Source organism: Mus musculus, chromosome 8 (assembly GCF_000001635.26).
Source record: "Mus musculus strain C57BL/6J chromosome 8, GRCm38.p6 C57BL/6J".
Lineage (NCBI taxonomy): Eukaryota > Metazoa > Chordata > Mammalia > Rodentia > Muridae > Mus > Mus musculus.
The window spans coordinates 36,566,634-36,585,771 of record NC_000074.6 but is presented as its reverse complement, the minus strand read 5'-3'; the positions used below and the strand labels follow the sequence as shown (position 1 = coordinate 36,585,771).

Below are 19,138 nucleotides of genomic sequence, written 5' to 3'. Positions count from 1 at the left end.
GCCATTCTGCTGTTTGAAAATAGCTTTTTTTTTTTTTAATTGCACACGAGTATATAAACACACTCTGTCAACAGGCAGTTAAACTGGAGGCAATCCAGAGGGAGTCCCACGACTGTTGACTCCGATTCCAGTTCAGAATATTTTGCATGCTTGGAATTTTCGCCCATCTCAGAGGTCCCCTTTGTGAGCGATTAGTGAATGGCCCGACGAGCCAGGGTTTCAATAAAATGACTTGTTTAGCTGGCAACACTTGGTCAGACTTCTGTTAAAGTCTTTACATCTGGGCTGGTTAAATGACAGTCGGCCTGTTGCCAAGCCTGTCGACCCAGTTCTATATGACTGAAGGAGAAAACTCACACTGACTGGTAGTCGTCTGAACACGGTGTGAACATTCATATACATCCATACATATACACATACATGCAAATACATTCTCTAAATAAAATAAAGTAATAATAATATCTCTTTTTTAAGGATTTATTTGTTTATTATATATAAGTACACTGTGGCTGTCTTTAGACACACCGAAAGAGGGCATCAGATCTCATTACAGATGGTTGTGAGCCACCATGTGGTTGTTGGGATTTGAACTCAGGACCTCTGGAAGAGCAGCCAGTGTTCTTAACGGCTGAGCCATCCCTCCAGCCCAATAATAATGTCTTTAAATCCATCTTTGTTAATTAAGAGAACTGAGCAATGGACACTGGGAATATCATTTGGGCTGTGGCCTGGCCCTTAACCTGTGTTCTGCCTTCTGCCCCCTGCTTGGCCCAGCACATAAATGGCTTCATTCTGTGTTTTCAGAGTGAGGATTCGGATGAAGATGAGCCTTGCGCCATAAGCGGCAAGTGGACTTTCCAGAGGGACAGCAAGCGGTGGTCCCGCCTTGAAGAGTTTGACGTCTTTTCCCCAAAGCAGGATCCAATCCCTGGGTCCCCAGACAACTCTCGTTTGCAAAGCGCCACAAGCCACGAAAGCATGCTGACAGACCTCAGCGAGCACCAGGAGGTGGCCTCTGTCCGAAGCCTCAGCAGCACCAGCAGCAGCGTCCCCACCCACGCAGCCCACAGTGGAGATGCCACTACGCCCCGAACCAATTCCGTCATCAGCGTCTGCTCCTCCGGACACTTTGTAGGCAATGATGACTCTTTTTCCAGCCTGCCGTCTCCCAAGGAACTGTCCAGCTTCAGTTTTAGCATGAAAGGCCACCACGAGAAGAACACCAAGTCGAAGACGCGGAGCCTGCTCAAACGCATGGAGAGCCTGAAGCTCAAGGGCTCCCACCACAGCAAGCACAAGGCGCCTTCCAAGCTGGGGTTGATCATCAGTGCTCCCATTCTGCAGGAGGGTATGGATGAGGCAAAGCTGAAGCAGCTGAACTGTGTGGAGATCTCAGCCCTCAATGGCAACCACATCAACGTGCCCATGGTACGGAAAAGGAGCGTGTCTAACTCCACCCAGACCAGCAGCAGCAGCAGCCAATCAGAGACCAGCAGCGCGGTCAGCACACCCAGCCCGGTCACCAGGACCCGGAGCCTCAGCACCTGTAACAAGCGGGTGGGCATGTATCTAGAGGGCTTCGACCCATTCAGTCAGTCCACCTTGAACAACGTGACGGAGCAGAACTATAAAAACCGTGAGAGCTACCCAGAGGACACGGTGTTCTACATTCCCGAAGATCACAAGCCCGGCACCTTCCCTAAGGCCCTCTCCCATGGCAGTTTCTGTCCCTCGGGAAACAGTTCTGTGAACTGGAGGACCGGAAGCTTCCATGGCCCTGGCCATCTCAGCCTACGGAGAGAAAACAGCCATGACAGTCCTAAGGAGCTGAAGAGACGCAATTCTTCCAGCTCTCTGAGCAGCCGCCTGAGCATCTATGATAACGTACCGGGTTCTATCCTGTACTCCAGCTCGGGAGAACTGGCCGACCTGGAGAATGAGGACATCTTCCCTGAGCTGGATGACATTCTCTACCACGTGAAGGGGATGCAGCGGATAGTCAACCAGTGGTCCGAGAAGTTTTCCGACGAGGGAGACTCGGACTCAGCCCTGGACTCTGTCTCTCCTTGCCCGTCATCTCCAAAACAGATACACCTGGATGTGGACCATGACCGAAGGACACCCAGTGACCTGGACAGCACAGGCAACTCCCTCAATGAGCCCGAAGAGCCCACTGATATCCCGGAAAGAAGAGACTCAGGGGTGGGGGCTTCCCTGACCAGGTGCAATAGGTAAGGAAGGGCGTTGCTTCTCGATGCATCCAGAGGTGGAGAATCAAGAAGGGTCTGCTTGGTGGGATTGAGTCTGATATTTGCAGTCCTGTAAATTCCTAGGGACGGCGTCCAACCAGGAGACCCCAACAATCCCAACGGGAAAGGAGTATTATAAACTAGGTATGAACCTTTGGTCATCAAGGATGCAGACAGTGGACCCTGGAAGATGGTGGTGTTTGAACGATATAGTCAGGCCTTATCCACCGTGGGGTGTACTTAGACGTGCTTAAAGTGCATGCATCTTGATTCTCCTGCAGTTCCAAATCTTCAGTTTCAGCCAGGCACAGATGAGAACTACTCAGGGGAGAAACTGTCTTCTCCGTCATTATACCCTGGGTAATAGAGTGTGACCGTGAACTACTAGCAGGTTGTTATAGCAATCTGGCTTATAAACTTACATTAAATGGGGAGGGTGCTCCCGATGTGCGTTGACACTATCCATCTTTTTTAAGAGACCTGAGTGTACTGAGTCCACATATCTGCTATGTTCTGGAACCAACCTTCAGGGGTTACAAAGACAGTGGGGGTGGGGGGGAGGCAGGGAAAGGAAGATCGATGCTCTTGGTTCCTGATGATCAGAGATTGGTCCCAGCTCACTCCTTCCGCCCTGTTCTCTTGCAGGCACAGACTGAGGTGGCACAGCTTCCAGAGCTCCCACCGGCCGAGCCTCAACTCCGTGTCACTGCAGATTAACTGCCAGTCTGTGGCCCAGATGAACCTGCTGCAGAAATACTCGCTCCTGAAATTGACGGCCCTGCTGGAAAAGTACACGCCTTCCAACAAGCACGGCTTCAGCTGGTAAGAGAGCGCAGCGCGCAGTGAGCAGTGAGCAATGGCCCTGGGGGGATGCCATCACGCTCCCTGAGGTTGTCCCCAGCACTCAGCATAGGACCGTTCTGTCCTCTGTCAATGTCACCAGTCCATCAACCTTTAAGCAGGTGGTCTCCACATCCTCCAGGCTATGTTCTCCATGCTGCTCAAACTCCTGGAGCCTCAGGGAGTTAACTGCAGGACTGGTTGGTTGGGTTTTCAGCCATCATGTGGTTGCCTGAGATGCGTTCAGGCCCTTGTTCATGCTGAGCCCACACTCCATCACGCTGTTGGTCAGTTTTGATTGAAGGTTTTGAGCATGACCTGAGAAATCTACCTGTGCTAACAAGTTTGGGGTTTTTGTTTTGACTTTGGGGTTTTTTTGCTTTGTTGTTTATTTAGAAGCGGACCTTTCTGGCAAAAATGCTCAGAGAATAATAAACTTAAGTAGTTAGCTATAATATCTTACATATATACTGTTTCTTTGTGTTTGAGTTTTTGGTTTTTTTTTTTTTTTTTTTAAGAATTATTTATTTTATGTATGAGTATACTGTAGCTGTCTTCAGACACACCAGAAGAGGGCATCGGATTCCGTTCCAGATGGTTGTGAGCCACCATATGGTTGCTGGGAATTGAACTCAGGACCTCTGGGAGAGCAGTCAGTGCTCTTACCCACTGAGCTATCTATCTCTCCAGCCCTTTGGGTTTTGGGGGGTTTTTTTGTTTTTTGTTTTTTGTTTTTTGTTTTTTTTTTTTTTGCTTTAGTTTGTTTGTTTGTTTTGGTGTTTTAAGACAGGGTCTATCTGTTTTATAGCTCTGTTAGTCCCAGAACTCATAACTATATATACCAGGCTGGCCTTGAACTCAGAGATTCACCTGCCTCTACCTCCTCTGAGTGCTAGGATTAAAGCCATGTGCCACCATGCCCCACCACAGAGCAACTATATTTTTAAAATTGAAATGTATTAGATGTCTAACTCTTCATAATCTAGAATCCTCAGCCTTGAGTGTAAAATGTGGACAGTCAGGCTGGATGGGTCGTGGGCAGGATATAATTCCTGTCCATAGTCAGAGTTTAAAGACAAGAACTGTATCTGGATCCAGGTCTCTGTTTCCAAGTGTCACAGGTGTCCCTGAATCTTTTCACATCAGGGTGCTTGTAGTCCAATTGTTATGAAAACAGATGCAGCCCATATCAGTAACCAGCCAAAATGGTAGAGATGGTCTGAGGCAGGGTCCACTGTTCCTCAATTCTCTGACTCCTCCCTCCTAGGAATGTCCAGGGGTTGTAGTTGTGCCATCAAAGCACCTCCCTAACCAAGGCAGTTACATGAGCCTCGCTAAATACAGAAGTTGTTTGTTCTGAATGACAGAAATACGTATTGACCAGTTTATCCCAGAATGCTTCAGATTCTCAGCGGGGAGTGTAATGTGTTCTTTCCACATTCCACAGCCTGGGCCCTTCACGCACAACAAAGCGAGCTTTATGCACACTTCTGCCTCTGTGCCCTGCTCCTAACTGTATGGAAATGCAAATCTGGCTTTACTCTCTGCCTTTTCCTTTTCTAGAGCCATCAAGAGTGGCACACCATGGCCGCGGGCAAGCACCCAGAAGGCAAGGCAGTTGGCTTTCTGTGGTCTCCCTCTGTGCTTAGAGTAATATTTTCCTCACTGCTATTTAAAACTGCATATTTTACATTCTCCTTTCAGGGTTGTCTACCCCCTTTCTCACCAAACCCTCAAAAAAAAAAAAAATCTACAAGTCCACCCTCCCACTTACTTCACTTCTGGTCAGGTTTTCCAGTGTGTAAAAACCAAAATGTAAATGCCTGGCATTGTAGAACTCGGACAGCAAGGAGCACTTCTGCCCAAAGTCCCTTTCCTGTTCGGCTCTGCCCTTTCTGGTCTCCCTCAAGGGGTCACTTGTACCTGCCTGACATCCTTAAATGCCTGATTTGGGTTTCCTGCTGTCGCATATATGGCTGGGCACAGCCCTGCTTTCAGGATGCCTGGCCGCCTTTGGGAGCTTCACAAAACCCCCATTGTGCCTTTCCCCTTTCCCATAGAAGCCTGGAGATGCTGTATTCTTTGGAGTCATCGGCAGGGGAATTTATTTTGACTCCAGATCCAGCCCTATTTGATCTCTGGCCTAGGTTCCCAGTATGACAAGACAGTTAGCCTTTGGCTGGTTTTTACACAATGTTACCCGGATCTCCTTATAAATGAATCAACTCAGGTCTCTTCCAAGAACCCAGAAGGGATTCATACCCTTTTAGGAAAAGTGGGAAGTTGTTTCTCAAGCTCATATCAGAAGTACCTAAATAGGGTGTTACATATTTTTTGCCTCTTCCTTCCTGTACTGTTCTCGTGTAAGGAAGTCCATTAGCCTCCCTGAGGACCACAGACAACCCTTCTCAAGATTAACAGGAGCTAACAGATTCCCCAGATGAGGGTATTTGTCCAGGTCTTTTAGTTCCAGCTCTTCAGATATCTAGACCGACCAGAGTGGGCTACATAATAATAATAATAATAATAATAATAATAATAATAATAATAATAAAAAGTCTTACAAAAACAAAGGAATCGGGGAGACATTAGGGCTGTAGCTCAGTAACAGAGCACTTGCCCAGATAGATTCCAGAGTCTCCAAGTTTGATAACCAAAAGCACTTTGCCCACCCGCCACCAAAAAAAAAAAAAAAAAAAAAAAAAACCACACACATTCCTATGACATTGTCCAGTAATTTGGAGCAGGGCGTTTTACACTCATATAATGTATTGTGGCAGCTACTGACCCAGTAAAAGGTCTTTAATGTGGCTACTACAGCTACAGAACGGAAGAGGTCACTTTATTTTCATTTAAATAGTCCCTGTATTGACAGGGATCAAATTCGTGGTGGGGGGAGGGGTTGAAAAGAAGGGGGGGTAAGCAAATTCAGACAAGTGAATGCTTTATCCCCTCCACCCCATCTTCCTTAAACAGGGCTGTGCCCAAGTTCATGAAAAGGATCAAGGTTCCAGACTACAAGGACCGGAGTGTGTTTGGGGTCCCACTGACTGTGAACGTGCAGCGCTCAGGACAGCCCCTGCCCCAGAGCATCCAGCAGGCCATGCGCTACCTCCGTAACCACTGTCTGGACCAGGTGAGTACAGCTGCCTGTGGATCCCACTCGTGGGAGCGGAGCTTTGGGCTGCATGGTTTTTTTTCTAGTTTCGTGGGGAAGGGTCCTGCTTCCACACCCATCCCTGCTGTTCTCCTTCCAAAAGGTCGGGCTCTTCAGGAAGTCAGGTGTCAAATCCCGGATCCAGGCTCTACGCCAGATGAATGAAAGCGCTGAAGATAATGTCAACTATGAAGGCCAGTCTGCTTATGATGTGGCAGACATGTTAAAGCAATATTTTCGAGATCTTCCTGAGCCCCTCATGACGAACAAACTCTCCGAAACCTTCCTGCAGATCTACCAGTGTAAGCGTTCTTGGTTCTTCTTAAGGCAACTGATGTCGGGTTCCATGGGACCAACTGAAGCACACAGCCTCTTTGTATGCCATCCTTTTGTAGAGAAAAACCTGCATGCTGATCTTCTCGAAAGTTACAGTGTGTGTGTGTGTGTGTGTGTGTGTGTGTGTGTGTGTGTGTGTGTCTGTGTGTGTGTCTGTGTGTGTGTGTGTGTGTGTGTGTAATAGGTTTACTGTATCCTTACTAAATAGCTTGAGAAGTACTTTTATGACCCACTGTATGTTGTTGGCAGAGGGATTGTGTGTAGCACACATAAAGTACTGAGTTTTCTCTCCAGCATCACATAAACCAGGTGTCACGGTGCAGACCTGCAACCTTAGCACTTTGGAAATGGAGGTGGGAGGATCAGTTCAAGGTCACCCTTGGCTGCATACTGAATTTGAGGGCTACCTGGGTCTCATGAGACATTGTCTTCAAAAGAAAGAGAAAATCAGTGTTGCTATTGAGTCAGGAAGTACAGAAGTCAGTTGTACATTTTTACCATCAAGTCCACTGTCATCTTTCGTTTATCTAGAGCAGTAGGTGTTCAAAAATAGGGTACCAAAATGGTATGCTGGCCTTCTCCCTCTCCCTTTTCCCTCTCTGCCTCCCTCCTCTTCCTCTTCCTCTTCCTCTCCTCCACTTTCTCTACCTCGACCCCTCTCCCTTCCCTTCCCCCACCTCTCATTTCCTTCCCTGCTCCCCATCTATATAGACTTCTCATTTACTTTATACTTCTCTAACAGGGCTGTGGAATTCAAATTTTTCTCATGTGTATTTTATCTCCCTGGGAAATGAATAAAATAATCCTCTTTCCCCTTTTCCGGTTAATCATCACCGTTCCTCCCATAAACACCTAAGGAGACAATACGCGTGCCCTCCTCACTTTTAGGCTCGGCTTAGGGCAAACCATTGAGGAAGTGAATGATGAAGAAGAGGACCGTGGCTTTCACAGCCTCCTCCTCTTTCTCTGGGCTCGTGACGTCAGAGCAGCATGATTTAAAAGCAGCCCCGTCTTAGTGCTGAAATAAGCTTTAGAAGTGACGTGCTGGACTTCATTTTATGAGAAACGGAGCTGGTCTGGACTGCTTCAGGCTCTCTCTCAACCTTTCATATTTTAGGAAAACACAGGTCACTTCCCCCCACACACACACACACACCCGCCCCTGCTGAGGTATTTGTTATGCGTCGTAACCATGGAGCCCTTTAATCAGTTTGTCTTAGGACCTTGCATTTAAGTGACTTGCTTTTTCCACCACTTGCTTTAAAGAAAATTTGCCTGGTGAATGAGACCGGAATGCCAGGCACAAACTTATTCCAGTATAAGTTATTCTACAGGGTGATGTGCACTTTGATACGTTTGCTTCTTGGTGTACCTTCTAAAAACTTTAAACGTCATTATTTAAGCTCTGTCTATTGAAATTGGCTTCATGTTTTTCCACAACCTTTCCCCATTTAAAGAATGGGCAAATGGGTCAAAATCGGTCTCCAGAGATACTGAGCCCTTTCTGCTCAGCTGAGCAGCCCCTGTTTTTTAATGTCTTGCACGTGTCTCACATAAAACATTTTATTGAAACTACACAAAGTCTTTAAGGTGGAATGATTTTGATAATTAAGATGGCAAATTAGAGATTTTTTTTTAAGTGCTTAGAAGTAACAGTTCTGTACGCTTAAGGCGCGTGTCATCTGGAGCCGAAGTCTGAGGTCGATTTAAAAGCATGTTAGTATTGTGGGTGTTTCAAATGTTTTAACTCCCCCACAAGGCAGGAAATACTTGAGGGTAGTGACGCCGGTGGCAGCCCATAATTTCTCCCTTATTAATCTTTAGTATGCTTTCTACAACTGCCCGTTCAGTATTTGATGCCCATGTTTGCTTTGGGATGTGGACTTGCCCACGTGCGTGGAAAATTACTGAGTTGGTGGTGGCAATGCTTGTGTCCTGCAGATGTTCCCAAGGACCAGCGCCTCCAAGCCATCAAGGCGGCCATTATGCTCCTGCCCGACGAGAACCGGGAGGTTCTGCAGACACTTCTCTATTTCCTGAGCGATGTCACAGCGGCTGTGAAAGAAAACCAGATGACTCCCACCAACCTGGCTGTGTGCCTAGCTCCGTCCCTCTTCCACCTCAACACCCTGAAGCGAGAGAATTCTTCTCCAAGGTACAGATCAGATGCAAGGGGCATGCCTGGGCTCTGTTCCCATGAGGTATCACTCACCTTCTAGAGCCTTGTCCTTGTGTCCTTATTGGATTCTTATCTGGACCTAGCAAAGGGGGTTAGTCCTGGAATTAAGTCCTCGTATGTCACTGTAAAAGATGACTTGACACAAACAACTTAAGGGATTGTATTAGTCAAGGTTTACTACTGTGAACAGACACCATGACCAAGGCATGGTGCAGTCTACATCATCAGAAGGCTGCTGGAAAATACTGACTTCAGGCAGATAGGATGAGGATCTTAAAGCCCACACCCACAGTGACACACCTACTTCTACAAGGCCACACCTCCTAATAGTGTATATGCCCTGGCCCAGGCATATACAGTCCATCACAGGAAGTAAATGTTGACTTTGCTCATGGTTTCAATGGACTCAAACCATAGTTGGTTGGCCCCATGTCTTAGGCAGACATCACAGGGCAACAGGAGAGGACCTTTGTTACATGGTGGCCCGGGGGGTTGGGGCAGAGGGAACACACACAGGACTAAACAAGATACCCAAGGACCAACTCCCAGTGACCTGTTTTCTCCAGCTAAGTCCCACCTCCTAACTTTTCCAAAACCTGCCACAACAGTACCACCAGCTTGTCACCAATTGTCCTAAGTGTGAACTTCTTGGGGACCTATCCTGCCCAAGCCACTCTCACTGTCTGCTCACAGAGCAACCCGGTGCCTGTCTCCTCTCCCAGTGTTCCTTTCTGAAAGCACAGAGGTCCTGAGAGGGAGCATCACAGAGGTCCTGAGAGGGAACACCACTAAGGTCCTGAGAGGGAGCACCACTGAGGTCCTGAGAGGGAGCATCACAGAGGTCCTGAGAGGGAGCACCACAGAGGTCCTGAGAGGGAGCACCACAGAGGTCCTGAGAGGGAGCACCACAGAGGTCCTGAGAGGGAGCACCACAGAGGTCCTGAGAGGGAGCACCACAGAGGTCCTGAGAGGGAACACCACAGAGGCTAGTGCTTTGACGGGATCAGTGTTGAAGGCAAACCAAAGCGTGTCATTTCTGCTGTCCCTGCACAAAGCCTTGCAGACCTACTGACCTGAAACTGAGCGGGTGGCTGATCCCCAGAGCCTTAGCCTCTGTGGGATCAGGAAAGACACCTTCCTGGTCTGTTCCTGAAGTTGAAAGCAAAGCTACAAAGGACCGAGGTTCTGAGCCTGAGTTGTTCCTACTTAACATATGGCCTAAGCCAATTGTTGGCAAACATTTCTGTCTAGAAGGCAGGAGTAGCTTTAGGAAAACTGGAAGAACCTGAGTGCTCACAACAGCTGATACTCACCAGGACTTACTCTATACCTAGTATAGGGCTGTTTCCTTTCCATTCACCTTCTCAGATCATAACAGTCACAGGAGATGGACATACTGTTCTCTCCTCTCTCTCTCTCTCTCTCTCTCTCTCTCTCAAAAATAAAGTGAAGCTTAGAGGACGTGTAGCAGATCTGATTTGCAGTTCTTAGGCAAATGGCTCCTGAGAAGACATCCCCTCCACTGTGGGAGGAAAGGTTGTCTGTGGACCCAGCGCATCCCGTGTCTTGCCATAGGAACCTGAAAAGTGTTTCTCAGCTTGATACATTGCCGCCATTGCACCTGGAAACCACACAGTACTCAAATAGCCTTTTAACTAGTGTTAAAAGCTGTTGGGACATTCCGACTTTAATGGGATGGAAAACTACAGGAGATGATTAGAAGAGAGGCCAGATAAGAATAAGACCAAACCTCCAGGGAACAATAGGTTTATCCCTCGCCTACGGTAAGGGATCCTGTTTACTTAGCCAGTAACAAAGCCAATAACCATCCATCCCTAGTCCAAACGGCGCCCGCATCAGTCCCTTTAGAAGGTGCCTCAGCACGTAAGCACTCGCACGTAAGCACTCTTGTGAACTGCTTACTAAGATGTCTCTACACAGTCTCCATATTTAACTAGAATGTGTCTGTTTAGTATTTCGCGTTGTATTTTGAATGAAACTGTTGAGAAGCTGTGCTGAACAAAAGTGAAAGGCTCTCTGGACTACGTCACATGCTCATTATCAAAACCCTTTCTGTTTTTTTTCTCAGGGTAATGCAAAGAAAACAGAGTTTGGGCAAACCAGACCAGAAAGACCTGAATGAAAACCTAGCGGCGACTCAAGGGCTGGCCCACATGATTGCTGAGTGCAAGAAGCTCTTCCAGGTAACAATCCCAGCAAGGCTTGGCTGCTGGGCTCGGGATAATGTGGACGGGTGGGCGAAGGTCATCGACTTGATACTTGTTCCCACACACAAAAGATCTTTCCCATAATTGGAGATTATGTACATAGGCTAAAGAATTACAGACAATCAGACAGACTCCTCTCTCTCTCTCTCTCTCTCTCTCTCTCTCTCTCTCTCTCACATCCATACACATACACACAGAGACAGGCATTTTTATATGTATTTAAATAAATGTATGTCTATACACCCTTTGCAGTTAATTTTTGATGAAACTGTCTACCTTTTACTTAAAAAGCAAAAACAGAATTTGAAGACAGTCTGTCTATAGAGCTAGCTCCAGGACAGCCAGGACCACATAAGAGAAACCCTGTTTTTGTTGGGGTGGGGAGGTTGTTTTGTTTTTTTTAACAAAAAAGGCAAAAGCAACAGATTATCTGGAATTAACATTGTGTCTGAGAACCCTGCTTTGCTCCATGTCAGCCCTGTTGTGAATACCTAAATCCTTCACTGTCTTGAGGGAGCAGACTGCCAGCTTGAGTCAGGCCGTTGATTCTGCCCTTCGACTTCTGCTGAGGTGCTGACGGACCCATCTATCCTTGTGTGTTTCTCCCAGGTCCCTGAGGAAATGAGCCGGTGCCGTAACTCCTACACTGAACAAGAGCTGAAGCCCCTTACCCTGGAGGCCTTGGGACACCTGAATAGTGACCAGCCTGCTGACTACAGACACTTCCTCCAGGACTGTGTGGATGGCCTGTTTAAGGAGGTCAAAGAGAAGTTCAAAGGCTGGGTCAGCTACCCCACCTCCGAACAGGCTGAGCTGTCCTATAAGAAGGTCAGTCTTCTCCCTGGTCCGTTCCTGTGGCTATGACTGAGTCATCAGACCTGAGACTGCCCAGTTGTACTCTCTGTGGGAATCTCTAGCTATTACTGACAACTGTCGCTGCGTTGGGCAGCCAGGTGATTAAGATCCCCTGGGGAAATGGACACTGGCCACAGAGGGACAAACACTGACCCTTGCGACAGCTCAGTCTGCTTGGGAAGAAGGTCCTTCCTTCCACCGAATCATCTTAGAACAGTGGTCCTCAATCCTCGGGCTGTGACCCCTTCGGGGTTGCATATCAGATATTTACATTACGATCATAACAGTAGCAGAATGACTTATGCTAGCAAAATTACTTAGGGAGTAGCAAGGAAAAAAAAAATAAACTTATGGTTGGGGGTCACCACAACACGAGAACTTTATTAAAGAGTCACAGCGTTAGAAAAGTTGAGAACCACTGCCCTGTCCTTACCTAGAAGGTTCACTAGTGTTATAAGGTTTTAAAGGGCATCTTGGTACATGTTGAGATGTCTTTTTCCTATATAATGTAAAGAAAATAGTTGGACACTCCCATGTGTTCTGAGCCATTGTTTGGAGCATTCTTTGTAGCTCAGCAAGAGGTTTGTCAACACTGTCTCTACCACCTTGAAAATGGAGTGGTCAAATGGCCATACGGACTTAGGGATGAAATAAATGAGTTTGTCACAGTCATCCTCATACAAGCCACAGGAATTGGACACTATTTTATTGGTACTTGTAGACTGCTCTTGAATGTATTTAGAACCCATAGCTAATCAACTTCATAGATTGACTAATCAGTCTGTGAACAGAGGGGCCATGTCTCCTACTCAAAATTTGCTTTCAGACTCAAAGTATATATCTTTAGCATTACAAAAAAAAAAAAAAGCAAACCACATCTTGCCTGGCATTGGTGGTGCATGCCACCAACTTGGGAGGCAGAGGCAGGTGGATCTCTAGAACTCAAGGACACCCTGGTCTACTGAGTAAGTTCCAGAATGACCATGGCTACACAGAGAAATCCCATCTCCAAACAAACAAACAATCCACATCTTCCTTTCAGGTCAGCGAAGGACCCCCGTTAAGGCTTTGGAGGTCAACTATCGAAGTCCCCGCTGCACCCGAGGAGATCTTAAAGCGCCTTCTGAAGGAGCAACACCTCTGGGATGTGGACCTGCTGGACTCCAAGGTGATTGAAATCCTGGACAGCCAGACTGAAATCTACCAATACGTCCAAAACAGCATGGCGCCCCACCCTGCGCGGGACTACGTCGTATTGAGGTGAGTCCCAAATTGATTTGACTGTGACATGGATGACTAGACATCAGGACTGAGCCCATGTGCCACTCAAACGTACAATATGATTACAGCCTTCAAAACCAGAGGTAGATGTCGGGAACAGTGATGAGCGATTTCAAAGCACAGTCATGTTTGTCCCAACAGGGTGCTTCACTGGGTAGTGACTGAGCTCAGAAAGGGAACGCCTTTTCAAGTGACTGTGCACCACCATGGTGCTAGATTTCTGCCACATCGAATATAGATATTCTGGCTAGAAACAGCTAACAAGTGGATAGGGAAATAGCATTGAGTGCCAAGTGATCTGTGATTAAGGCTGATTTATTTGTTACGTCACTCCCAAGTCTGAATTCGATAGTCTGAAGGCTATTGAAGGAGCAGTTTCAGAAAGCTTTGAGGAAATGTCACATAACTCTTCCAGAACTGTTCACTGCTTGTTTGATGTCCATGACCTGAGACATTCATGAAATGTAAAAGTGGGTTTTTTTGTTTTGTTTTGTTTTGTTTTAATTAAAAAAAAAAAAAAAAGAGCCGGGCGGTGGTGGCTCACACCTTTAATCCGAGCACTTGGGAGGCAAAAGCAGGCAGATTTCTGAGTTCGAGGCCAGCCTGGTCTACAAAGTGAATTCCAGGACAGCCAGGGCTATACAGAGGAACCCTGTCTCAAAAAACATTAAAACAAACAAACAAACAAACAAAACGTTCAGAGACTGTGTGACTGAGCATTTCCACCCTCTCTTAGTCAGGGTTTCTATTCCTGCACAAACATCATGACCAAGAAACAAATTAGGGAGGAAAGGGTTTATTCAGCTTACACTTCTACACTGCTGTTCATCACCAAAGGAAATCAAGGCAGGAACTTAAGAAACCTGGAGGCAGGAGCTGATGCAGAGGCTATGGAGGGATGCTGCTTACAGGACCACCAGCCCAGGGATGGCACCACCCACAGTGGGCTGAGCCCTCTCCTATTGATTACTGATTGAAAAAATGCCTCAGAGCTGGATCTCATGGAGGCATTTCCTCAAGGGAGGCTCCTTTCTCTGTAATAGCTCCAGCTTGAGTCAAGTTGACACACAAACCCAGCCAGCACACACCCCACGCAGGTTGTCCACACAGAGTCCATGCGCAGGGGTTGGGAGGATCCCAGGACAGAGGGACCATTTTCAAGCTGGCTTCTGAGAAATCTCATTTCCCCTTTGGTTTTGTCTCCGCAGGACCTGGAGGACTAACTTACCCAGGGGGGCCTGTGCTCTCTTACTCACCTCTGTGGATCACGACCGGGCCCCCGTGGCGGGGGTGAGGGTTAATGTGCTCCTGTCCAGATATTTGATTGAACCCTGCGGGTCAGGAAAATCCAAGCTTACCTACATGTGCAGAGCTGATTTAAGGTACATTCTGATCCCGACCTTTGGATGTGGGGATGGTGATGCAGGAGGTGCAGACTTTCCATATAATTCCAAGAAAGGGGACATGAGCCTGTCACTGTGTTTTGGAGACCTAATAAATGATAATACATACGAAGCAAAACCTTGGTGTTTGCTGTCCTTTTGGGTACTGCTTCCAGTCTAGGAAATAATGCTACTAAAGCGCTGCGAATTTGGTAGATTCATCACAAATTTAAAGCCACAGGAAGTAGTATATTTTATATTGAACCAACAAGTAGATGCTGCCTACTTTATAATGGAAGGTGTTTGAACAGTGTGCATGCTTTGCTTTGTGCGGTAAATGAACCTGATTCTTCAGATATAAAAATGTCCAAGATCAACTAGTGACTGCTCACTTCATTAAAAACAAAAACAAAAACACTCCCCCTTTGTAAATTTCAGTTACCCATGCCATCTGTATCTATGATGCATGCTGAAGCTGTTTCTAAGCAGGGTCGCTGAGTGTTATCCAGTATCCCGGGTGTGCAGCTTTAAATGGTGTTCCCTGGAAACCTTCTGGGCCTAAATGTGTAATGGGAATGCTGACAGAAAGCAATCCTTACTTTCACGTGTTCCTCATGGAGGATTGACAATAGGTATACAGCACGTGAGAGGCTGAGGCAGACCAGTCACAGTGAGTTCAAGGCCAGCCTGGGCTATATAGAGATACTGTGTCAAAGAGAGACAGGAATGGCAGTAGGCACCCTTGGCACAGCACAGTAGTGAAGACTTTTTCTCTCAATCATGAGGTCCTGAGCATGATCCTCATATGCCTTCGTTGTTTCTAATTTAAATAACTCACCAGCTTTTCTTTCTGTGTGACAGGGGCCACATGCCGGAGTGGTACTCAAAATCTTTTGGACATTTGTGTGCAGCCGAAGTGGTAAAGATCCGAGACTCCTTCAGTAATCAGAACACTGAAAGCAAGGACACGAGATCTAGGTGATGACCGACGCGAATGAAGCACCCGTGACTGCAACCCGGGCGGTTGTTGCTAGAGCCTTGCCAGTCCTTGGAAGAAGAGTTCATCTGGGTCTGATTGACTGTAGAGATTTGACACGTTCATAAAGCTGCTTCCTGTCTGTCTTAGGTCTATATCATAGACCTTGACTGGAATATATAACACTTGGGGGCAGGGGTGGGTGGGGGGTACCTGTATTGTTCAGATTGCTTCTGAGAAGCAAGAACTTTTTCGGCGCGTAATGGAAGATAACGAAGAGGTGTCGTTCTTTTGTGACGTCAGCGTATGTGTACCTATTCCTTTGTTTGCGGTGTACTGAGGGACCGATGTATCCACTGGAATAGTTGGTACTCTCGGACAGGTTTTCTCACTGAGATGAGCAGAGAAGGGTTTGCACAGGGGAGTGTGAATGTGTGTGTTGCTGGCTGAGTGGCACGGATGAAGGGATGCGATGCAGTGTCTGGCACACTGAGATGTTCCGCAAAGGATGCTGATCTACCAGGTTTAGCTCAACCTGGAATAGCTGACTACCCAGGGAGCCACCCAGATGGGGAATCCAGCTTCCTTCTTCACCCGCCCCCTCCAGGGTTATTAAGCATTTTTTTTTTCTTTTCTGCAAACCTTTGCTTTCCCATAAACTGTAGCTTCCCCGTGACTAGGAATTTAGCCATAAGACTAGTTCAAGGCTAACCACCAAGCTTCCCTTTGACTGGCTCCAAAGGCTTTTATTTAAGTGAGATGGAAAAGCTGAATGCTGACACACCCCACCCATAAGCAAAGTATCAACGCTTTCTGATTTCCAGTACTGGGTGTTGAACCCAGAGCCTTTTATATGCTGGGCAAGTGCTCTACAGTTTTCACTCTTTATTCTGAGACAGGGTCTCCCCATGTTGCCCAGGCTGGTCTTGAACAACTGCCTCACTCTATAGCCCAAGTTATCTAGGTCTGATAGTTGGGATAAAGGGCTCAGCTCAGTTTACCTGTTACAATTCATAGTATATTGTTGTTTGTGACATGAACTCCAAGATACACAAAGGAGCCCAGGGAACTATGTCCCCAGTAGGTTTAACCCAACCAAACACCAGAGGCTGTTAATTGTGGGTGGTGCTGTCAGTGTTCCTGACGGCTATGTGTGTATTTTAATGGGGTTTGTCCTCATCCACAAATAATTATTTTTTTGTTATTTTCCTGTGTTTCTTCTCTCTCTCTCTCTCTCTCTCTCTCTCTCTCTCTCTCTCTCTCTCCCTCTCTCTCTCTCTCTCATTATGCCCTTGAACTGTATTTTAGTGGTAATGTGGGATAGTAATCTCAGTGAAAAGCAAACAGCGCAGGGTCTTGGAAGGGTGGTCTTTATACAGGTTTTACTGTAATGGTAAGGATCGACTCGAGACAGTATTAGTAAATATATTTTGTATGGATCAAAACAGTGAGCACCGTATGAATGAGAGCTGAAGAAGGACTTTTATTTTGTTATAACATTGTTACCTTGTCAGTATTATTTCAAAGGTTCTTTGAAGAATAGGGGGGGTGGGGAGGGGTCAGAGTAGAGTTTTAAAGTCTGAGTATTTCAAATTATCAGTGTTGCTTTGTGAAGATATGTGTGTGTGTATATTCAACTTTGATGGCTTCCGGATCTGTAAGATTGTATGCTGTATATACCGTTCTATTGAGAAACATGTACACATGTCTGTCTACTGTGCTTTCAGACATAGATAAAGCATGATAAAGATTATTATTTAAGATATACTTGTATTTATACCTCAGATATTCTTTCGGGTTTTGTACCTCAAGGTTCCCCTCCCCACATTGTAAATACACTTTAAGTGAATACAGTTTTAGAGAACAAAAGAAAAAAAAAGAATAAATAAAGGAAGAGGTTTATAATTTGCCCTATATCTGTACAGAGTATATTCGGTAAGTGCACTATTAAATGTCTAAGGGAAGAGTCTGGCCTGCTCTCTGACTTGCACCTTCCTCGCCCTTAGAAGCAGGGATTGCAAAGCTTAGGGCCCCCGTGCCAAGCAAAGACCAAAGATGCATCAGCTTAAAGAGAAGTCAGACGACAATGACGAATCATTCCAAGGCCAAGCTGCAACTGAGCCACTCACCCACCAACAGGAAGGCCTGGTGAAGGTTCAGGAAGTCTGGAGAGTCTCCCCAGACCAAGGTCAGAAAGGATGCCCAGAGGTTCCAAGAACAGAGCAACAGCAACGGAACGATGCTTAGAAGCAAAGGAAAGGTCACTGATGAGTCCGCAAGAGGTCTCTTTCCCACTTTTGACTTTCCTGTTGAAGAGATTACCTACGTCTGGCCAGAGGAGAGAATTCAGAGCACGGAACTTTCCAAGAACTGGTGTTAACATCTTGTACTGTGGCCACGATTTGTCCCCGTGATGATTCTTGGGTCTAGATTGTGAGTTCTTCAAGGGCAGGCTCATCTCCTGCACATCTTTCTACTTCTCTACAGCAGCTGTCAGTGTTTTGTACTTGTAGACACCTAATAAATTGATCATTTGCTAAAGAACACTGATTGAATTTGCTTCTCTTATTTTTTAAGAGACAAAAAGGTAGCTTAGCATGACCCTTAAGCCCTCACTTCAGTTCATCGTTTCCATCCTTGCTTTGGTTTGGGTTTTATTGTCAATATTTTGGTTGAGATGGGAATCTTCCTATATTAGCCGAGGCTAACCTCTGACTCACTATTTAGCTCGGGCTGCCCTTGAACTTATGACACTTCTGGGTCAGTCTCTTGACTCCTAGAATTATAAGCCTGTACTACTATGCCTAGATGCTGCCCACTTGGAAATTGCAGTGACTAGAAATTGGTAAACATAGGAGATGTTAAGTTTTAAACTAAAAAAGACAGCATGGCGACTTCTCTGTATGTTGATTCTAAATCAAAGAGTTCTTTGTCGAGCCTGGTGTGATGGCACATGCCCTTAATACCCATGCCAGGGAGGCAGAGGCAGGAAGGTCTGTGAATTTGAGGGATCCCTGTCTACTTAGTAAGTTATAGGACTGCCAAGGTTAAATAATAGACCCTCTTGTCTTTGTTCTGGGCATTGAGGTTGGACTCATACATACAGGATAGGCATTCTACCACTAAAGGACCTCCCCAGATCCTCTGATGGACTTTTTACCAGTTTCCTGTCTCCCATAACTTGTGATGTCCATTTACAAGAGGTTTAATTTTGTTAGTGTTTACTTGAGTCAGAAAGCAGGAAACCTTGTAACTGTCTAAAAGGATTTTTCCCCCTTTTGTCTTTGCAGACAGCTATACAAAATAAAAGCCTCTTGGTCCAGAATACCTATATCTATATTATCTGAAGATCCCTGAATCCCTAAATTATTAGCGGGTTCTGGACACAGTGACCAGTATGGCATAGTTTACACGCCCCAGATACAGAGTTGCATTGCTTTTATGTCATGCATTTGTAGCTTTAAGCTCACCCTGCCCCATGCTCTTAAAACCTACCTTTGCGTCTTTCTTTCTAGAATCAGGAAGAACCATGGTAAATCAATCAGGCTGTAAGTAAAGCAGCTCTTAGCATCCTGAAGCAACTGCTGCCCTGTCTTATCACTCCATCACTGAAAGATCAAAGAGGAGTTAAATAGGTCAAGAGGGATGTAGGGCA

The 19,138-nt window shown here is 46.3% G+C and overlaps 1 protein-coding gene across 5 annotated transcripts in view; it reads left to right on the top strand.

Annotated features, from left to right (window-relative positions):
* Positions 1 to 18,033, top strand: part of Dlc1 (deleted in liver cancer 1) — a 385,446-nt gene extending 367,413 nt beyond the window's left edge. For 3 of the 5 annotated variants that reach the window (NM_001194940.2, NM_001194941.1, NM_015802.3), the window contains 10 exons: positions 805 to 2,231; positions 2,895 to 3,071; positions 6,066 to 6,225; positions 6,350 to 6,548; positions 8,524 to 8,737; positions 10,851 to 10,965; positions 11,599 to 11,817; positions 12,887 to 13,104; positions 14,334 to 14,507; positions 15,369 to 18,033. In NM_001194940.2, the coding sequence (NP_001181869.1) occupies positions 805 to 2,231; positions 2,895 to 3,071; positions 6,066 to 6,225; positions 6,350 to 6,548; positions 8,524 to 8,737; positions 10,851 to 10,965; positions 11,599 to 11,817; positions 12,887 to 13,104; positions 14,334 to 14,507; positions 15,369 to 15,489 (3,024 nt within the window). In that variant the 3' untranslated portion in view covers positions 15,490 to 18,033. The remainder of the gene's footprint in view (positions 1 to 804; positions 2,232 to 2,894; positions 3,072 to 6,065; positions 6,226 to 6,349; positions 6,549 to 8,523; positions 8,738 to 10,850; positions 10,966 to 11,598; positions 11,818 to 12,886; positions 13,105 to 14,333; positions 14,508 to 15,368) is intronic. The other 2 variants (XM_006509166.4, XM_017312892.1) reach the window with 1 other exon arrangement.
* Positions 18,034 to 19,138: the final 1,105 nt, after the last annotated feature.